The sequence below is a fragment of the Dipteris shenzhenensis genome, chromosome 18 (genome assembly GCF_047967505.1).
Source record: "Dipteris shenzhenensis isolate YYH24624 ecotype China chromosome 18, Dip_SZ_1.0, whole genome shotgun sequence".
Classification (NCBI taxonomy): Eukaryota; Viridiplantae; Streptophyta; class Polypodiopsida; order Gleicheniales; family Dipteridaceae; genus Dipteris; species Dipteris shenzhenensis.
In genome coordinates this window covers 53,056,484-53,073,403 of record NC_141613.1, presented here as the reverse complement: position 1 = coordinate 53,073,403, position 16,920 = coordinate 53,056,484, and the positions used below count along the sequence as shown (strand labels likewise).

At 44.9% G+C, this 16,920-nt stretch overlaps 1 protein-coding gene across 1 annotated transcript in view; it reads left to right on the top strand.

Annotated features, from left to right (window-relative positions):
* Positions 1-798: 798 nt before the first annotated feature.
* LOC147891414 (ABSCISIC ACID-INSENSITIVE 5-like protein 5) overlaps positions 799-16,920 on the top strand; it is a 35,757-nt gene continuing 19,635 nt past the window's right edge. Inside the window, exons 1-3 of the mRNA XM_087389262.1 lie at positions 799-907; positions 1,030-2,418; positions 9,278-9,349. Of these exons, the coding sequence (XP_087245388.1) occupies positions 1,240-2,418; positions 9,278-9,349 (1,251 nt within the window). The 5' untranslated portion in view covers positions 799-907; positions 1,030-1,239. The remainder of the gene's footprint in view (positions 908-1,029; positions 2,419-9,277; positions 9,350-16,920) is intronic.

Genomic DNA, 16,920 nt, shown 5'->3' with positions numbered 1-16,920 from the left:
TAGCACTAGAATTATATAAAATCTAAAAACCATGTCCCATATCATATGCATAAAGGAGGAAACAACTAAAAATGCTACTAACACGCTTAATAAAATCATTACACTACTTTTGATTGAGAATTAGCTTGCTTGCTTTGAATCACATGCATGTAAATCACTATCATATAAATAGCTCTCCTATATAAAAATCTCTCTCTCTCTCTCTCTCTCTCTCTCTCTCTCTCTCCCCTTACCACACATGCATCAACCTTGGCATCCCCCCCCCCTCTCTCTCTCTCTCTCTCTCTCTCTCTCTAGATGCATAGTTGGGACATCATCATGTTGTGAGAGCCAAAGTAACCTCCATGGCACTATGGTGATGTTGTCATGTGATGTGTACATGATGGGTGGGGGTGTGATGGCATGATATTTATAAAGCTTCCAAGATGAAAGCGTTGAAGCATTTTAGAGGGGCTGTGGATTAACGAGACTTGAGAGTGATATTTTTTGCAAGTTCTAGCAAGTTATTCCGTCGCCCGCACTTGAAAAGTTGTCAATGTAAAGAGAAGTAAAGACAAGTCTCCAGGCGAGAGGCACTAAATGACTCAAAATCTTAACTCGAAGTGTAGCGAGGTTAGGTTAGTTTGTGAAACTGGGAGAGTGAGTGGACCCCGTGCACTCGTCGTAAACAAGTACTTGGTGGAGAAGTGCGTGTGCAGTGATCGCTTGGAGATTCGGGTGCGGGCAGCTGCCAGTTTCGCACCTGCAGCTGTCGGTCATGACGAATGCTCAATTTCTTTTCTTTTGCAAAGCCATAGCCTAGTCTCTGTTTGTTTCTGTAGAAGGAAGCTTTTGCACAGGTTGGAGAAGCGAGTCTCCCTCCGTCCTGGCGCATAAATGAATTTGGGATCTCAGCGCCCGATTACAGGTCCACTTTCCCATCTCTTCTTCTTTCTCGCGCTTCAGCTCTCTTCGTATCTCCTTTTTCCATCGGCGACATCAATCTTTGGCAGCTCGCTTACAAGTCGTCAGTGCACTTGTTCTCAACAGGTAGACGGTGTAGACTGTGAAAGGTCTTCTGGTTCACTGGCGCAAATCAAGAGTGACACTTCCGCAAGCGAAGACGAGATGTAGAAATTAAATTCTCAGACAACTTCTTGTTTTGGCCAATGCTACCATAAGAGTTCCTTCTCTCTTAATTGTTTTCTTACCCGTTAATTCGGCGTACGCTTTTCAGTCTCAAAGCCCCTCTACTGCTTGATGGGCTCTGCAAACGCAAGAAATCCTTTTCTGTTTGCGGGCGAAACTTCATTAGGTAGACAAGGGAGTTCCGTCTACTCCCTTACCTTCGATGAATTCCAGAACGCCCTTGGAGAGCCTGGTAAAGACTTTGGATCCATGAACATGGAGGAATTATTGAAAAACATTTGGACGGCCGAAGAGAGCCAGGCTATGGCTGCTGCGATGAGCTCGTTGGACGGTTCCGGTGCTGGTCTGGCAACGCAGGTAAGTTTAGCGAAGCAGGGATCATTAACTCTCCCTAGAACTCTCAGCACGAAAACTGTTGAGGAGGTGTGGAGGAATATTCAGCAGGACGGTACTGACGGCACTGGAAATGCCGGACCTGGAGCAGGTCAGCCTCGTCAAATTACTTTTGGAGAAATGACTTTAGAGGATTTCCTGGTGAAAGCAGGGGTCGTCAGGGAAGAAGTGGTACCCGCAAGCGAGGCATTTATCTCATTTGGGGGAAATTCTGGCTTTGTTGGACATGCTAATGGTGGAGGGGATAGAGTGGAGAGTCGAAGGGGGATCGTTGCTTCCGATGGGGATAGATCGCTGTTCAAACATGCTGCAGTCGGGCCCCAGCTCAAAGTCTCCCCTGCAAATATGCTGTCGGGGCCACCTTTAATTGATGGAATGCAATTTGATGCCCTGCAAAATAACACTTCTCCGGCCCAACCAGGCGATTGGATTCAGAATCAATATAGAAACGCCATAACACAGCAACAGCAGCAACTTGTGCAACGACATGCTGCCATAGAGACTGCATCTGCATATGCAAACGTCACAAACAGCGTAGGCAATGGGCATGTTATGGGAAATAAAATGGGCACCAGCCCTGCCCGCTTGTCACCTCCTGTTGAGGGAGGGCTGGGAGCAGTTTTAGGCAATGTAGGATTGGGCATCGGTCTTGCAGGTGGCAGAGGATTTAATGGGCTCAGTTATGGAGCGGGTTCCCCTCTCAGCCCTGCATCAGATGGGGCTGGCTCTAGTCACGGGAACCTGCCCTTGCCTCTAGCTGCTCAGTACGGGTTAAACGGGCAATTACAAGGGAGGAAAAGGTGTGCGGAAGGGCCAGTAGAGAAGGTAATAGAAAGGCGGCAACGCAGGATGATAAAGAACAGGGAGTCGGCTGCTCGCTCTCGAGCTAGAAAGCAGGTACACGTTAAATCTACTGCTACTTTTACTGGCAGGCTGGCAGCTATTCTTATAACTTGGATGGAAGTGTTTGCATTCTGCACGTCTACTACTGGCTTCGAAACGCAACAACGATCAGAAAGTAGGGGGGTGCGAATTTCTCCATTTTTGCTGATAGCGCTGTCCTGAGAGGCACTTCCTTCCAAGAGTCTTAATAATTTCCCTTCTTAACAGCTCAGCAATCCTAAAGGTTGCATGTCAGCCACATCAATAATTTTGGTTATAACACTCCCTATTGGCTGTGCCAGTTTCGAGGTAATAGGAAGCCAAGCGAACTTCGAAGTCTTTGCGGTTGGCTCTGAATTTTCTCACACATCCTTATATTGTCAGTTGGTTTTTGACATGACTGCAACCTATCATGGCGTCTTCATTCTCATGCTTTTATGTAGCTTGATTAGCCTGAAGGGCAATTTTCACGTCAGTAGGCATGAGGTCTGGTGTATGATTTAAGTACTGGATTTTGTGTTGTCAGCGTGTGTGTGCACGTATGTGTGATTGTGATGATCACCTTTTTTTGCTCCAAGTTCTCAATTGGCTATAGCTAAAGGTTTAGATTAAGGTAGCATGAGCGTTAGCATTAGTGAAGGCTTATATGCTCATTGGGTTGGCCTTTATTAAAACATCTGACATGGGCTATTTAAATGTATGACAAGAGGTTCCGCTCATTTCATTTACTCCATCTCTGCTCCCTTCCTAAATAATTTACCATCTCGCCCTTAGGGAATTGCTCTCCTCTCTCTCCTTTTCGCCCTTCTTGCCCCCCTTTGTGTGAGGGACTGCCCTTTCCTTTTCAGCACCTTTTTGAACTACTTAATAGATATTAAGAAGACCTCAATAACTTATTCCCTAACAGGGATTATATGGGTTCGCCACCTTGTTTGGCGTGAATGGTCTAAATGTCAGCTGTGTGGCTAGTTGCAAAATTTAAATGCTTTTTGTCCATTTTGAACACGTGACCATCGAAAAGATTCATCCCTATAATGATAAGAAATGGTATTACTAAGCAGGACAATAATAACATTTTTTGTTTTCTCAAAATATTTGCTATTTAATGGCTTAGCTTGCATCTTTTGTTACATTGCTTTATCCTTGTCCTTCTCCGAAAGCAGTTGCTTGTTGTTGCAAAAACATTGTCTGGAGGGACTTTATCCAAGGTCTCAAGACCCCAGGCTCTCTTGTCTCCTCTCAAACCAACAAATCCTTACAGGTCTTGATTAGGAACTCTAGCTTTTATCTGAAGCCTTTCTGTTGCAATTCATAGCTCTGATATAGTTCTGAAGTATCGTTCCTTGCGATACACCAGTGTAGGGCTTATTGGTGTTATAAAGCTTAAATGTTCTTGTGTTTTGCACCAGCATGTCTAAAAAGTATATTCTATAGCCGTGACACAAAGTTTCCTTTCTGAAGATCCCTTAAAACTGGCAATATGGAACACAGAAAAGGTGAGGCCACATAGGGTGCGAATGAGGATCACCGCTTGGTTTTGGCAATGTTCACTTGCATACTCAAAAATCTACAGAACTTACTCTAGGTATCCAAGTGTTTTTGTAATCCACTCTCATCGCTTGGGAATAAAACTTCATCATGTGCATGTAGCAGCTAAAGGATTGTCTCCTGCAAATCTAACTCCTGTCCCACTGTGTGTACTGCCGTTCATAAATGTACAAACTCGATGAAGTGGGGGAGAGGGCACCCTTGCAATATTCTTGCATAAAGGGGCCTTTTCATCTGAATTTGAGCCATCCACCAGTGGGTTTGCTAGTTGAGCCCATTAACTTGAAGGTGGTTTGTCTTAGGTCTTGGGCGATCCCCAGCCTTGATATTTGTTATTTGTGCCCAAAGCTTCTCCCTAGGTACCATGTGAACTGCTTTCTTGAAGTCTTCGAAGCAGCAATAGAGTGCATTGTGTTTACCCGTGGCGTTTTTGGCTATTGCACTTATTGTGACTAGGTGGTCAACTGTGGAATGCTCTGGTCGGAAATCTGCTTGTGATGGTGACCTTGCCCCATTGCCGTCTCCACTTGCTGATTATCTGTTCTACGATTGTGCGATACAGCTTGGCCATAAGGTTGCTCACCTTGATTGTCTGCTTTGAATAGTGGGAACTATTTTTTTAGTTTGCCACTCCTTTGGAAATCCTTCTTCTATTGCCTTATTCATTTCTTTGTTTGCTGTTCTCCCTCTCCCCACGTCAGCATCTCTACGATGAGACTGGTGGGTCCTGTGCCTTTCCATTAGCTAAGCTCCTCAATATTCTCAATGCCATCAGTCGTTATGGTATCCATGGCTTTGATGGAGAGCGTTTCCTCTCCTTTGTTGTCACCCTTGTACCTCTCATAGAGGTCTATTGTTCCGTCTTTCTGAAATTTCTTTGCATGTTCATACCCTTTTGAGATGTTCATAGCACTCCATTTGTTTTTCTCTTCGAACTCTGCTTTTGTATGTCTTTTCCTTTGCTGTCACTGAATACCAAGCATCCCTAGCATCTTTGCACACTATGGCATACCAACTGCCGCATGACAATTCCTTTTCTCCTTTTGGGGTTGTCTTTGTTGGTTTATCTATCAACTGACTATTCATCTCCATGCAATCGCCTTGCCATTTGTTCTTGTTCAAAGCATCCTGCAAATGTTGTTTGTCCATATGACATTTGTTGTAAGGAGGTCAAGCAACAGAACACAACAGTAACTCACCTTTGGCTGTCCATGAGAGTAGCGAGGAGGTATGTAGGGAGAGCATCTACTCAGCCCACTGAAGCTCTTGTTTGCGGTTCTAGGGGTTCACATCTAGGCAGCACCATATCTGCTAGATGGTGGTGCATTGTGCTGAGGGTCAGTGGCTCAACGCTAGCCGAGTCTCCCCACCATTTTAATTCATTGCTATATTAATGAAGCAAGCACCTGATTCTTTGCGGGATCCTTGAGAGTAGTGCGGGGCTCTAGAGGAAGGTCCCATCAGGCATCTGATTCTTTGCAGGATCCTTGAGAGTAGCGCGGGGCTCTAGAGGAAGGGTCTCATCAGGTTATGTGAAGGCAGTGCTAACTGGCATCCATAATCAGCCATTTGCCAGTCAGATGGATGGATTCATGATGTGGCAGCATGTTTCAGATCAGGCTGACTGTTGACGTGGCAGTTGCATCTGATGGCATGGCATCAAGGCTGACATAGAAGTCGGCAGATGGCATGTGCAGGTCAAGGGCTAAGCAGTACCCGATGATGTGTCAAAGCTGCCATGTGGCTAGGCGGCAGGCCACAATCACCTTCTGGCCGATCAGTCCAGCCATTCTCATGGTTGGTTTAGGCATCAGGGCTGTTCTGCCAGCCCTCCCATGGGCTATATAAGGTGGGGTTTGTACCCTCCTGTCCATTATAGTCCAACACTTCTCTCACTTAGCCCAGGTGAGAGGAAGAGACCTCAACCTGTGTGCTATTCATACTATTTCATAGGTAGCACATTGTCCATCACTCCTGCCGCCGTAGGAGAGTGCTAGGAAAGCGGTGGAGCTTTTATTTCTTTACATATCAACTTTTCTATCTCTTCTCTCTCATTTGTGTGAACTACTATTTATTTTAAGATTGCTTATAGTAAATTTCTCACATTGTATAGTATCCTCTTGCAGTATGCCATATAGAGATATCTCAACAAAGTCAACCATCTAGGTATATCCCTGTCCAAGATGAGCTTCAAGGTCTCCTAAGAAGAAAACTTTTAACATGCTGAGAGGATTGCAGAATAGCAAGGGAGAGGATCAAGTTATAGGCAAAAGAAAAGATCAGGTTTACATCAAGTTCCTTGTTAAATGAAATGGGTCACCAAATGACTAGGACTGCATCACACAAATTTGTCATGCGACTGATTCAACTATTGAGCCACGTCCATTGGTCTCATGGACAATTTCATGCCCCCTAATGTGGAATTTTCTTCACTTGTAAATATTTGGGGAAATTTTCCTTTGGGCAGGTGTGGTTGGCATGAAGAGAATTTCTTTCAAGGCTAACCTATCCAAGAGATTCCAGAATCTCTTGAAACCCAGACGGCAGCTTATGCTTGGGTACAGCTGAAACATAAGCATAGCTTTACTTACTAAGTTATTCTTGACTCATAAATTTGTCTAAAGTCGCTTACAAACTTGCTTTTTTCCTTTCATGTGATATATTACATTCTCAGTTGATAAGTGCTATTTTGAACAGTGCGCTTCTTGGGTGCAGATGCCTGCTTCACCCATTCAGCTCATGGTATCTGGTTTTTTCAGTCTCGTTGACCCTTCGGTCTTCCGAGGACTTTAATAACCCCCCCCCCCCCCCCCCCCCTCTTCTCTCTCTCTCTCTCTCTCTCTCTCTCTCTCTCTGTGATCACTGACCCTTTTCGATTCTCTGTTCTATTCTCTTCCACTTCCCTGTACATTTGCAAATCTGACGTTATCCCTTCCTCACCTGTCTTCAAAGAATCCTTTGTTGTTAGAAGGCCATTAAGATAGGAATCTTGTGGAGTCGAAGGTCTCTTGTTACATTCGATGATGTTTCAGCAAGCTTGCAATTAGTAAGGCAAGATCCTTAACCTGTATTTAATAATGTTAATCGTCATCTCTCAAAGGCTGAAGCTTCTCTTTGTAAATTTCTTTAGAATTCCACAAGTTTTGGGAAATCTTTGAAGTAATTGTATTCTTGCTTTGAAAAAGTTTTTTAGAATTTAAAGCTTGTTCTAGTTAATCTCTTGAGAGGATGACATTCTTAAGTGTGTAAAGCGTTTATGTCTTGTTTGCTCTTTTGCAATCTAAGTCATGACCTTGGAAGTTGGGTGAAGGTCTTAAGAAATCATTTATGTTGCAGACACTTTTTCATTGATCGATTTACTGTTTTTTGGTTGCTCTGACACAGTTTTTGACCTGACAGTCTTCTGCCTTTTTGGTCCAAATCTTTTGCGTGCTTTTAAGCTAACCATTCATAAGAATTTAACAAAAGCCTGAAGGGTTGAAAGAACAATTATTACCAGTGCAGGGAGAGACTAAAATGAAATCATTTAGACTTCACAAGCAGTTGTAGCTTGAATGAAGAGATTTGGACTACTTTTTTATTAGCCTTCTCCTTTAGTGCTAGCCTTCGTCATGGCTGAGTTTGCCCTTCAAACTCAGTACAAAGGCTTTGTATAAATGGAGCCTCAAGTATGTGTGGGTGTGTGGATTTGTATGTGTGAGAGCATATTTTTATACTATGGTCTACACCCACTGTTGGGCACTGATGACGTCAGTGGGGATGTCATAGTAGCTAGTCCCTGCTATGCGTGATGGAGTTTATGGTTTTCAATCTTAGGAGTGACTATCGTGAGATTAAAACTGCACTATGTTGTGTTTTTAGAGGATGAGTTTGGGAATGTTCCTAGATTCATCTACGTATATGCTTCTGTCGTATTAGCGGACATGCAAATTTCACCTTGTGAAGTTTTTGTCCAAGCTGCGGCCTGCTGGTATTGCAATAATTCTTTCTATCTTAAATGGTGCGTTGCCCTATCAGCTAGATTTAGATGCTCGTTTGGGAGAGACTAAAATGAAATCGATTAGACTTCACATGCAGTTGTAGCTTGAATGAAGAGATTTGGACTACTTTTTGATTAGCCTTCTCCTTTAGTGCTAATTTTCGTCATGGCTGAGTTTGCCCTTCACCTCCAGAGTGCCGACAGAAACTCAGTACGAAGACTTTGTAAATGGATGCTCAAGTATGTGTGGGTGTGTAGATTTGTATGTGTGAGAGCATATTTTTATACTATGGTCTACACCCACTGTTGGGCGCTGATGACGTCAGTGGGGATGTCATAGTAGCTAGTCCCTGCTATGCGTGATGGAGTTTATGGTTTTCAATCTTAGGAGTGACTATTGTGAGATTGAAACTGCACTATGTTGTGTTTTTAGAGGATGAGTTTGGGATGTTCCTGGATTCATCTAGGTATATTACTCAGTGCAGGGAGTCTAGTAGGAAAATCTCTCAAGAAATCTTGCTTCTCCACGAAGCTAATGCAGTTGTATTCCCAGTTTAGCCATCACTTGAAACTGCATTCAGTCCCCAAAGAGTTGACAAAGCACACAAAGACAGGGTGTTTAGAATCAGATCTTTGCCTACAGCTGAATCTCTAATAGACTGTCTTGCCGCTTGATCATTCTGGACCTGATAGTGCTGTCTCGGTCTTTATAAGATTGAAACTGCACTATGTTGTGTTTTTAGAGGATGAGTTTGGGATGTTCCTGGATTCATCTAGGTATATTACTCAGTGCAGGGAGTCTAGTAGGAAAATCTCTCAAGAAATCTTGCTTCTCCACGAAGCTAATGCAGTTGTATTCCCAGTTTAGCCATCACTTGAAACTGCATTCAGTCCCCAAAGAGTTGACAAAGCACACAAAGACGGTGTTTAGAATCAGATCTTTGCCTACAGCTGAATCTCTAATAGACTGTCTTGCCGCTTGATCATTCTGGACCTGATAGTGCTGCATATCAAAGGGACAAAGAGTAAGCATCTTGAGTTTCATTACAAAGTATCACTTGCATACAAATCCTGCAGTACAAACTACCAGCTGGCAGAATAGGCTCTCGTCTTTTCATGATTATTACTCATCCTTGCATGTAATCTTAATTTGGGCTTTGCAATTGTAGAAACTGTGAGATACTGTGCTTCTACAGATTTGATGAATCGATTTCAACATCGTATATATCAGACATCACTACCATCTTAACAACTAATACTTACATTGATGTTCAATTTGTTAATGCTGTAAACTAGACAGAAATTTACAATAATTTTGAAAGAGGTGCTTTTTTTGGAACTGTGCAGGCATATACAGTAGAATTGGAAGCTGAAGTTACACAATTAAAGGAAGAGAATTTAAGACTTTTGCGAAAGCAGGTTAGCACTTTAACAGTTCTCCATGTGCCTTCTTTGAATCTTTGCAGCAACTTGATTCAAGGCCTACAATTGTAATTTTGCTGCAGTCGAAACCAGACAGGGTAATCATTTAAGTCTACTAGCACTGCCTCCTTAGAGGTATGCTATAGTGGAGATTTGGATTCTCCTTTGTGAATTTCCACATGTAATTTTTTAAAAATGTTGGTTTCAAATCGTACATCTAAAACTAACTTTTATGGAGATTGCTTTTACCTCCAAGGCTTAAATGTCCTTTTAATAGCCCAACGCACCAAAAAAATCATATGCTTTTGAATCCTTTGCATCCAAAAGCGCCCACTTTACCACTATACTAGGAGGCAGTGCCCACGTGCACTATGCACTCTTGTTTTAAATTGTGATTTGGTAGATCATGGGGTTTAAGCTTTAAAGATAGAGGGGGATTTAAAAAGCCATTTTGGCTTCCCTCTCGGGTGAGAGCAAGCCACATGAACCTAGCAAGCTTCACAATGTATATGTGAAGTTAATAGCAAGGCCAAGAGTGCTTCCCTCATATTAGTCACGTACGAGCTAGCGAACAAAGGATGGAGAGCTTTCACTATGGCTTGCATCCTGTTTAAAATTTGTGGTCTGAACACATCCTCATTACAACTATGCTCTCTGATCAGTAAAAATTAGTCACTCTAACCGCACCTGCCAGAGTAAAGGAAGAATTAGGACTGCCATGTGGCACAGGAAACAGACACTGTATTGCAGTCTAGCAAGGCTGAAATCACCACACCAAATGAAGGGTGTTGCTGAAAGAGAGGCTGCTTGCAATGTCATAGAAGGGTGACAAAGGGACAATTGAATTCCAAAGAAGAAGCAATCGAATTCCAAAGAGGCAATGGATTTTCAAAGAAGAAGCAATCGAATTTCAAATCTGCTCTAAATGGGGGGCAAACTTTGCAAAAACAGCAGCAAGATACCAAGAAGGTGAACCAGGAAGGGAAGGAGGCAATGAAGGAATCAAACCTGCTCCAAAAGGCTGATATCAAGTGCTGCCCATGATGAGGTTTTGCTCGAACTGGGTACAGATGTTAACAGCAGCCAATATTCGCACAAATGGCGGCAGGAGCACATGGGATAGGTGAAGAGGATAGGCTGAGGTTCAAAATTCAAATTGACACAGTAGGAAAAAACTCGGATAGAGGTGGCAAGCATGAGATCGAATCCATGAAATGTACAATTTTGCACAAGTTGTGGCACAAAAACGTTTAAAGAGGGCTTTTTGTTAGAAGTAGATGCCTAATTGCTTGAACCTCTCATGCAGCAGATAGATCTAGGGATCTCTTTCCAAACACTTTAGAGATGCACTCACAAACTGAAAACCTCACTCAGAGAATACAGCGGAGAGAAGAGAAGGAGAACTCAGGCTTTATTCATAAACGGATGTGGTGCTTGTTAGAAAACAGAAGGAAAGAATCACTCTAACCTCCAGCCAAGATCTCTCCCGTTCTAGCAACACTCAACGCAGATAACTGATCACAGATACAATACTCACTCAGAGAAAACTTAGGCAGAGAGAGAATATATTCATCCACCGGATGGTGGGCAGAAAACTGGCTCCAGGAGAGCAATACAAAACTCAGCCAAGTGCTGAGATAAACTGCAGGAATTCTCTCTGTCAGAAGATGCCAAATCTGAGTGCACAGCACAGCCTAAATCAGAGGCTTTCTGTCCTGCACTGGATGATTGAAATGAAGGGAAGTGTGGGCCTTTTATAGGCACTGCCCAGGCCTGTTGGTCTGACCGACCAGCAGGGTCGGTTCCCTGACTGGGGACCGACCAGGTCAGTCTGTAAAACTGACCAGGGTCGGCCCTGGTCGGTGGCCCTGGTTGGACCGACTGGTCCTGCAACAGGCCCCTATAAAAGGGCGCCCTGTGCAGCCAGTCCTTTGCCTCTAGGAAGGCATGGAGCCCCCCCAAAATGCTGCTGTTTGCTGAGTCTCTCTTTCCCATCCCATCTTACCCTCACTGCCCCTTGTCCCCACAAAACGGGGGCTCACAGGTGGGAACAGTGAGTCTCTAACACCCCCCCTCAATGTCACAACTGTGGGCCAATCCCCATGCGTTTGATGAGGTGCTCCATCTGTTCTCGAGGGAGTGCCTTCGTGAAAAGGTCGGACAAATTGTCGGCGGTCGGGCAGTAGATAAGCTCGATCACGTCGTCGATGATGAGCTCTCGAACAAAATGATAATGAACTTCGATGTGTTTGGTCCGCGCATGGTACACAGGATTCTTGGCAATAGCTATGCAACTCTGATTGTCGCACATCAGCACTGTCACATTCTCCTAACACACATCCATGTCCTCCAGAATCCACCGCAACCACAATGTCTCACAAGCGGCTGTACACGCGGCTCTGTACTCTGCCTCTGTAGATGAAAGGGATACTGTGGGTTGCTTCTTACTTAGCCAAGAGATTGCTCCAGATGCAAGTAAGAAACAATATCCTGTCGTCGACCTTCTGGTGTCCACATCACCTGCTCAATCACTGTCACAGAACCCGCCTAGTTCAATGCCTTTGGTGTGGCTGATCCCAAAGGTGCAAGTACCCTTCAGATACCTCAGCACACGTAAACCTGCATTCCAATGATTCTTCCTGGGAGAAGCAGAAAACTGACATAATAGCCCAACTGCATAACAAATATCAGGGCGCGTATTGGTAAGGTAAAGCAAACTTCCTACCAATCGTCGATACAAAAGAGTATCAACCAGCTGAGATGTGTCGTGAACACTTAGCTTCAGCCCGACCTCCATGGGAGTTAATGCTGTTCTGCAATCCTCCATCTGAAATCTCTTCAGAATTTCTCTGCAATATTTCTCCTGGGAAATGAAGATCCTGTCTTTAGCCTGCTTTACTTCAATCCCAAGGAAGTAATGTAATAACCCAAGGTCAGTCATCTCAAACTCAGATATGAGTAGCTCCTTGACCTGTGAAATCTTCTTGACATGATCACCTGTCAAGATAAGATCATCAACATAGAGGATGAGTACCAATCGCAATCCCTTCTCAAATAAGTAAAGGTTTGCCTCAGAAGGACTCCGACTGAGCCCAATCTTCTGAAAGAATATATCAATCCTTTGGTACCAAGCTCTGGGGGCCTGTTTCAGCCCGTATAACGCCTTCTTCAACCTGCAGACCTTTAATGGGGACACTGGATCCTGAAAGCCTGGTGGCTGCTCCTCATATACCTCCTCCTCCAGGGTTCTATTAAGGAATGCCGACTTCACATCCATTTGAAAAATAGGCCACTGGAATTGGGCAGCAAGGGCAATCACTGTCCGGATAGTAACCATGCGGGCTGTGGGAGCAAAAGTTTCATCAAAATCCATGCCTTCAGTTTGAGCAAAACCTTTCACAACCAACCTGGCTTTATACTTATCCAAGCTGCCGTCAGATTTGTATTTGAGTTTGTATACCCACTTAGTGCCGATGACTTTCCGTCGAAGGGGCCTGGCCACTAAGTCCCATGTATGGTTCTTCAGAATAGCATCCATCTCTGCCTGCATGGCAGCCTGCCATTTGGGATTGTTTTGTGCCTCCGCAAAGGTTCTTGGCTCAACAATCTGAGCCACCAAAGCAACATTCACGGATGGGGTCTTTTGAAGACGTTGAGACCGGCGCAATCCGGAACTGCTACTCTCAGGTAATGAAGTGACACGAGACTCTTCCAATGTCCGGAGGTACCATTGGGGCAACTTTTTTTGCTTCTCTGTGGGAGGAGGAACGGGAACTTCTGCTGGAACATCCTGCTCTTCTTGAGTATCGGGTGGAATATCAGCTTTTTATTGGGTAACCTCTTGAATGGTCAATTTGGGACGGGGTGGGATCGGGGGTTGAACAATCTCCTCCTCCTCAATCTGAGGCTCCTCCTGGGGTTCAGGTGCTTTTTCCGCGAAGACAACATCACGACTGATGAGTATTTGCTTCTTTACTGGATCGAAGAGGCGGTAGGCCTTGGATTCTTCACTATACCCAACAAAGATACATGGTCTGCTTCGGGAATCAAGCTTGGTCCTATCTTCCTTGGGCACATGCACCCACGCATTAGAACCAAAAATGCGGAGATGAGAAATAGAGGGCTTTTTACCATAAAATGCCTCATATGGAGTCTTGTCCTTGACGGCCTTCGTCTTGGTCCGGTTGAGAATGTGTACCGCTGTATTGATAGCTTCACTCCAATAGGCTTTAGAAAGATTTCTCCCTCGGAGCATAGCAAGCCCTGTCTCAGTGGTGGTTCTATGCTTTCTCTCGGCTACCCCGTTTTGCTGAGAAGTGTGTGCCGTGGTGAGTTGTCGCTTGATCCCATGCTTGCGACAAAATGTATTAAACTCACTTGAGGTGAATTCTCCCCCCCTGTCTGTGCGAAATGTCTTGACATCTTCCCCTGTCTCCTTTTCAACTCTAGCCTTCCAGTCTTTGAATTTCTCAAAAGCCTGAGACTTTTTAGCCAAACAATATACCCAAGTCATTCTACTGAAATCATCCACAAAGAGAAGTGAATACCTGGATCCTGCCCATGATGCAGTAGACATTGGACCACAAATGTCGGCGTGAACCAACTCAAGTGGTTTGCTGGCCCGAAACGAAGCTTCTTGTGGGAACTTATCCCTGTGCTGCTTGCCTTCAAGACAAGCCCTACAGACATCATCCTTGCCTATAATTGGTGGAAGTCCATCCACCATCTTTGACTTTGACATTTCAGCCAAGATTCCATAGCTGACGTGACCGAAGCGCTCATGCCAAAGTTTGGACTTTCCGTGATCATCATGAACCAACATTGCACTGAGACGGTACAGTCCATTCTCTTCAACACCCTGTGCCACCACTTGCCCACTCCCTTTGGATGTCACGGTGACCTTGCCATCTTGAAAAAGAACTGCCATGTTGTTTTTGTCCATCTGACTTACAGATAGTAAATTCTTGCAAAGGTCGGGTACATAAAGTACTCGAGAGATATCCTTTCCCTCACCCGCCGTGGTAATGAAAGGAATGATACCTATGCCCTTCACAGGACATGTCCGGCTATCCCCAACAGAAACTTTGGAATCCGGGTGTGTACTGTCCATGGTTTTGAACCACGTCCTTCTGTTGGACATGTGCTTAGAAGCACCGATGTCAACATACCAACCTTCTTTACCTTCACTAACTGCATAAGCTGAACAATGTTCACTGAGTAAGAATAACTGACCAGTTGTCACATTGGCAGAATCACTCTTAGGCTCTTCTTTGTTTTTGGCTTCTCTTTTCCGCTTTTGATCCGCCTTCTTCTTCCGGCATTCTTTGGCAGAGTGGCCAAGCTTTTCACAATAAAAGCACTTCATTTTCTTCTTACGTTCAGCGTCCTCTGATTTCTTGGAATCCTTTGACTTGCCTTTGCCAGGCTTGTCTTTGGCAACCAATGCCTTTTCGTTGGTTTGCGCAAAGAGTTTCTCTCGGGCCTCCTCCTGAAGTAGGAGTGGACAAAGCTCCTCAAAGTTGATTGGCTTTGTCCGTTGACCCGCAGTGACCGTAGTCACAAAACTTTTGAAACTCCGTGGCAACTTGTGGAGTGTGAGTAATGCTAATTGACTCGAGTCCACCTTCTGACCAACTGCTGCGAGCTGGTCCCGCACAACTTTCACCTTCGTCAGATGATCATGAACACTATCACCCTCATTCATATCAAGGTTATAAAGCTGATGCTGCAATGTGATGATACGAGCTGTATTATCGGTTTCATACAGCTCCTTCAGTATGGTCCACGCCTCTGAAGACGTTTCTGCCAACTGGATATGAGGAATAACAGAATCTGCTGTCGTGCCTATAAGCATTGCTAAGGCCTGAGCATCCCTCTCCTCCCATGCACAGAGTTCATTTGCATCTGCTTCAGCTAGAACTTCACCTCTCTTGTCCACAATATCCTCTGGCTTTTCTTCAGTACCATTGACAATCTTCCACAACCTCCGTGCCAACAGATGGCTTCGGATCTTGACTTTCCAGATTGGAAAGTTTGTACCATCAAGCTTTCCAGCTTCACCGAAATTAGGGATAAATGAAGAAGGAAGATGACTGGAGAAGGAGGAAGGACGAGCAGTGGATGTAGAGGCTTCTGATCGCTGATCCATCTCGGTGAATAGCTACAGAACTTGAAAAAACTGAAACAGAAATAAATGAACTGACCTTCTGTACTGAACTGAGCTGAAAACAGAGTTGCCTTACAGCCAAGGAACTCCTTCCTTCAGAGAGTGTTATTGATGAGGAAGAGTCGGGAGCCTATGGCTCTGATACCATGTTAGAAAACAGAAGGAAAGAATCACTCTAACCTCCAGCCAAGATCTCTCCCGTTCTAGCAACACTCAACGCAGATAACTGATTACAGATACAATACTCACTCAGAGAAAACTTAGGCAGAGAGAGAATATATTCATCCACCGGATGGTGGGCAGAAAACTGGCTCCAGGAGAGCAATACAAAACTCAGCCAAGTGCTGAGATAAACTGCAGGAATTCTCTCTGTCAGAAGATGCCAAATCTGAGTGCACAGCACAGCCTAAATCAGAGGCTTTCTGTCCTGCACTGGATGATTGAAATGAAGGGAAGTGTGGGCCTTTTATAGGCACTGCCCAGGCCTGTTGGTCTGACCGACCAGCAGGGTCGGTTCCCTGACTGGGGACCGACCAGGTCAGTCTGTAAAACCGACCAGGGTCGGCCCTGGTCGGTGGCCCTGGTTGGACCGACTGGTCCTGCAACAGGCCCCTATAAAAGGGCGCCCTGTGCAGCCAGTCCTTGCCTCTAGGAAGGCATGGAGCCCCCCCAAAATGCTGCTGTTTGCTGAGTCTCTCTTTCCCATCCCATCTTACCCTCAGTGCCCCTTGTCCCCACGAAACGGGGGCTCACAGGTGGGAACAGTGAGTCTCTAACACCCCCCCTCAATGTCACAACTGTGGGCCAATCCCCATGCGTTTGATGAGGTGCTCCATCTGTTCTCGAGGGAGTGCCTTCGTGAAAAGGTCGGACAAATTGTCGGCGGTCGGGCAGTAGATAAGCTCGATCACGTCGTCGATGATGAGCTCTCGAACAAAATGATAATGAACTTCGATGTGTTTGGTCCGCGCATGGTACACAGGATTCTTGGCAATAGCTATGCAACTCTGATTGTCGCACATCAGCACTGTCACATTCTCCTGACACACATCCATGTCCTCCAGAATCCACCGCAACCACAATGTCTCACAAGCGGCTGTACACGCGGCTCTGTACTCTGCCTCTGTAGATGAAAGGGATACTGTGGGTTGCTTCTTACTTAGCCAAGAGATGGCTCCAGATGCAAGTAAGAAACAATATCCTGTCGTCGACCTTCTGGTGTCCACATCACCTGCCCAATCACTGTCACAGAACCCGCCTAGTTCAATGCCTTTGGTGTAGCTGATCCCAAAGGTGCAAGTACCCTTCAGATACCTCAGCACACGTAAACCTGCATTCCAATGATTCTTCCTGGGAGAAGCAGAAAACTGACATAATAGCCCAACTGCATAACAAATATCAG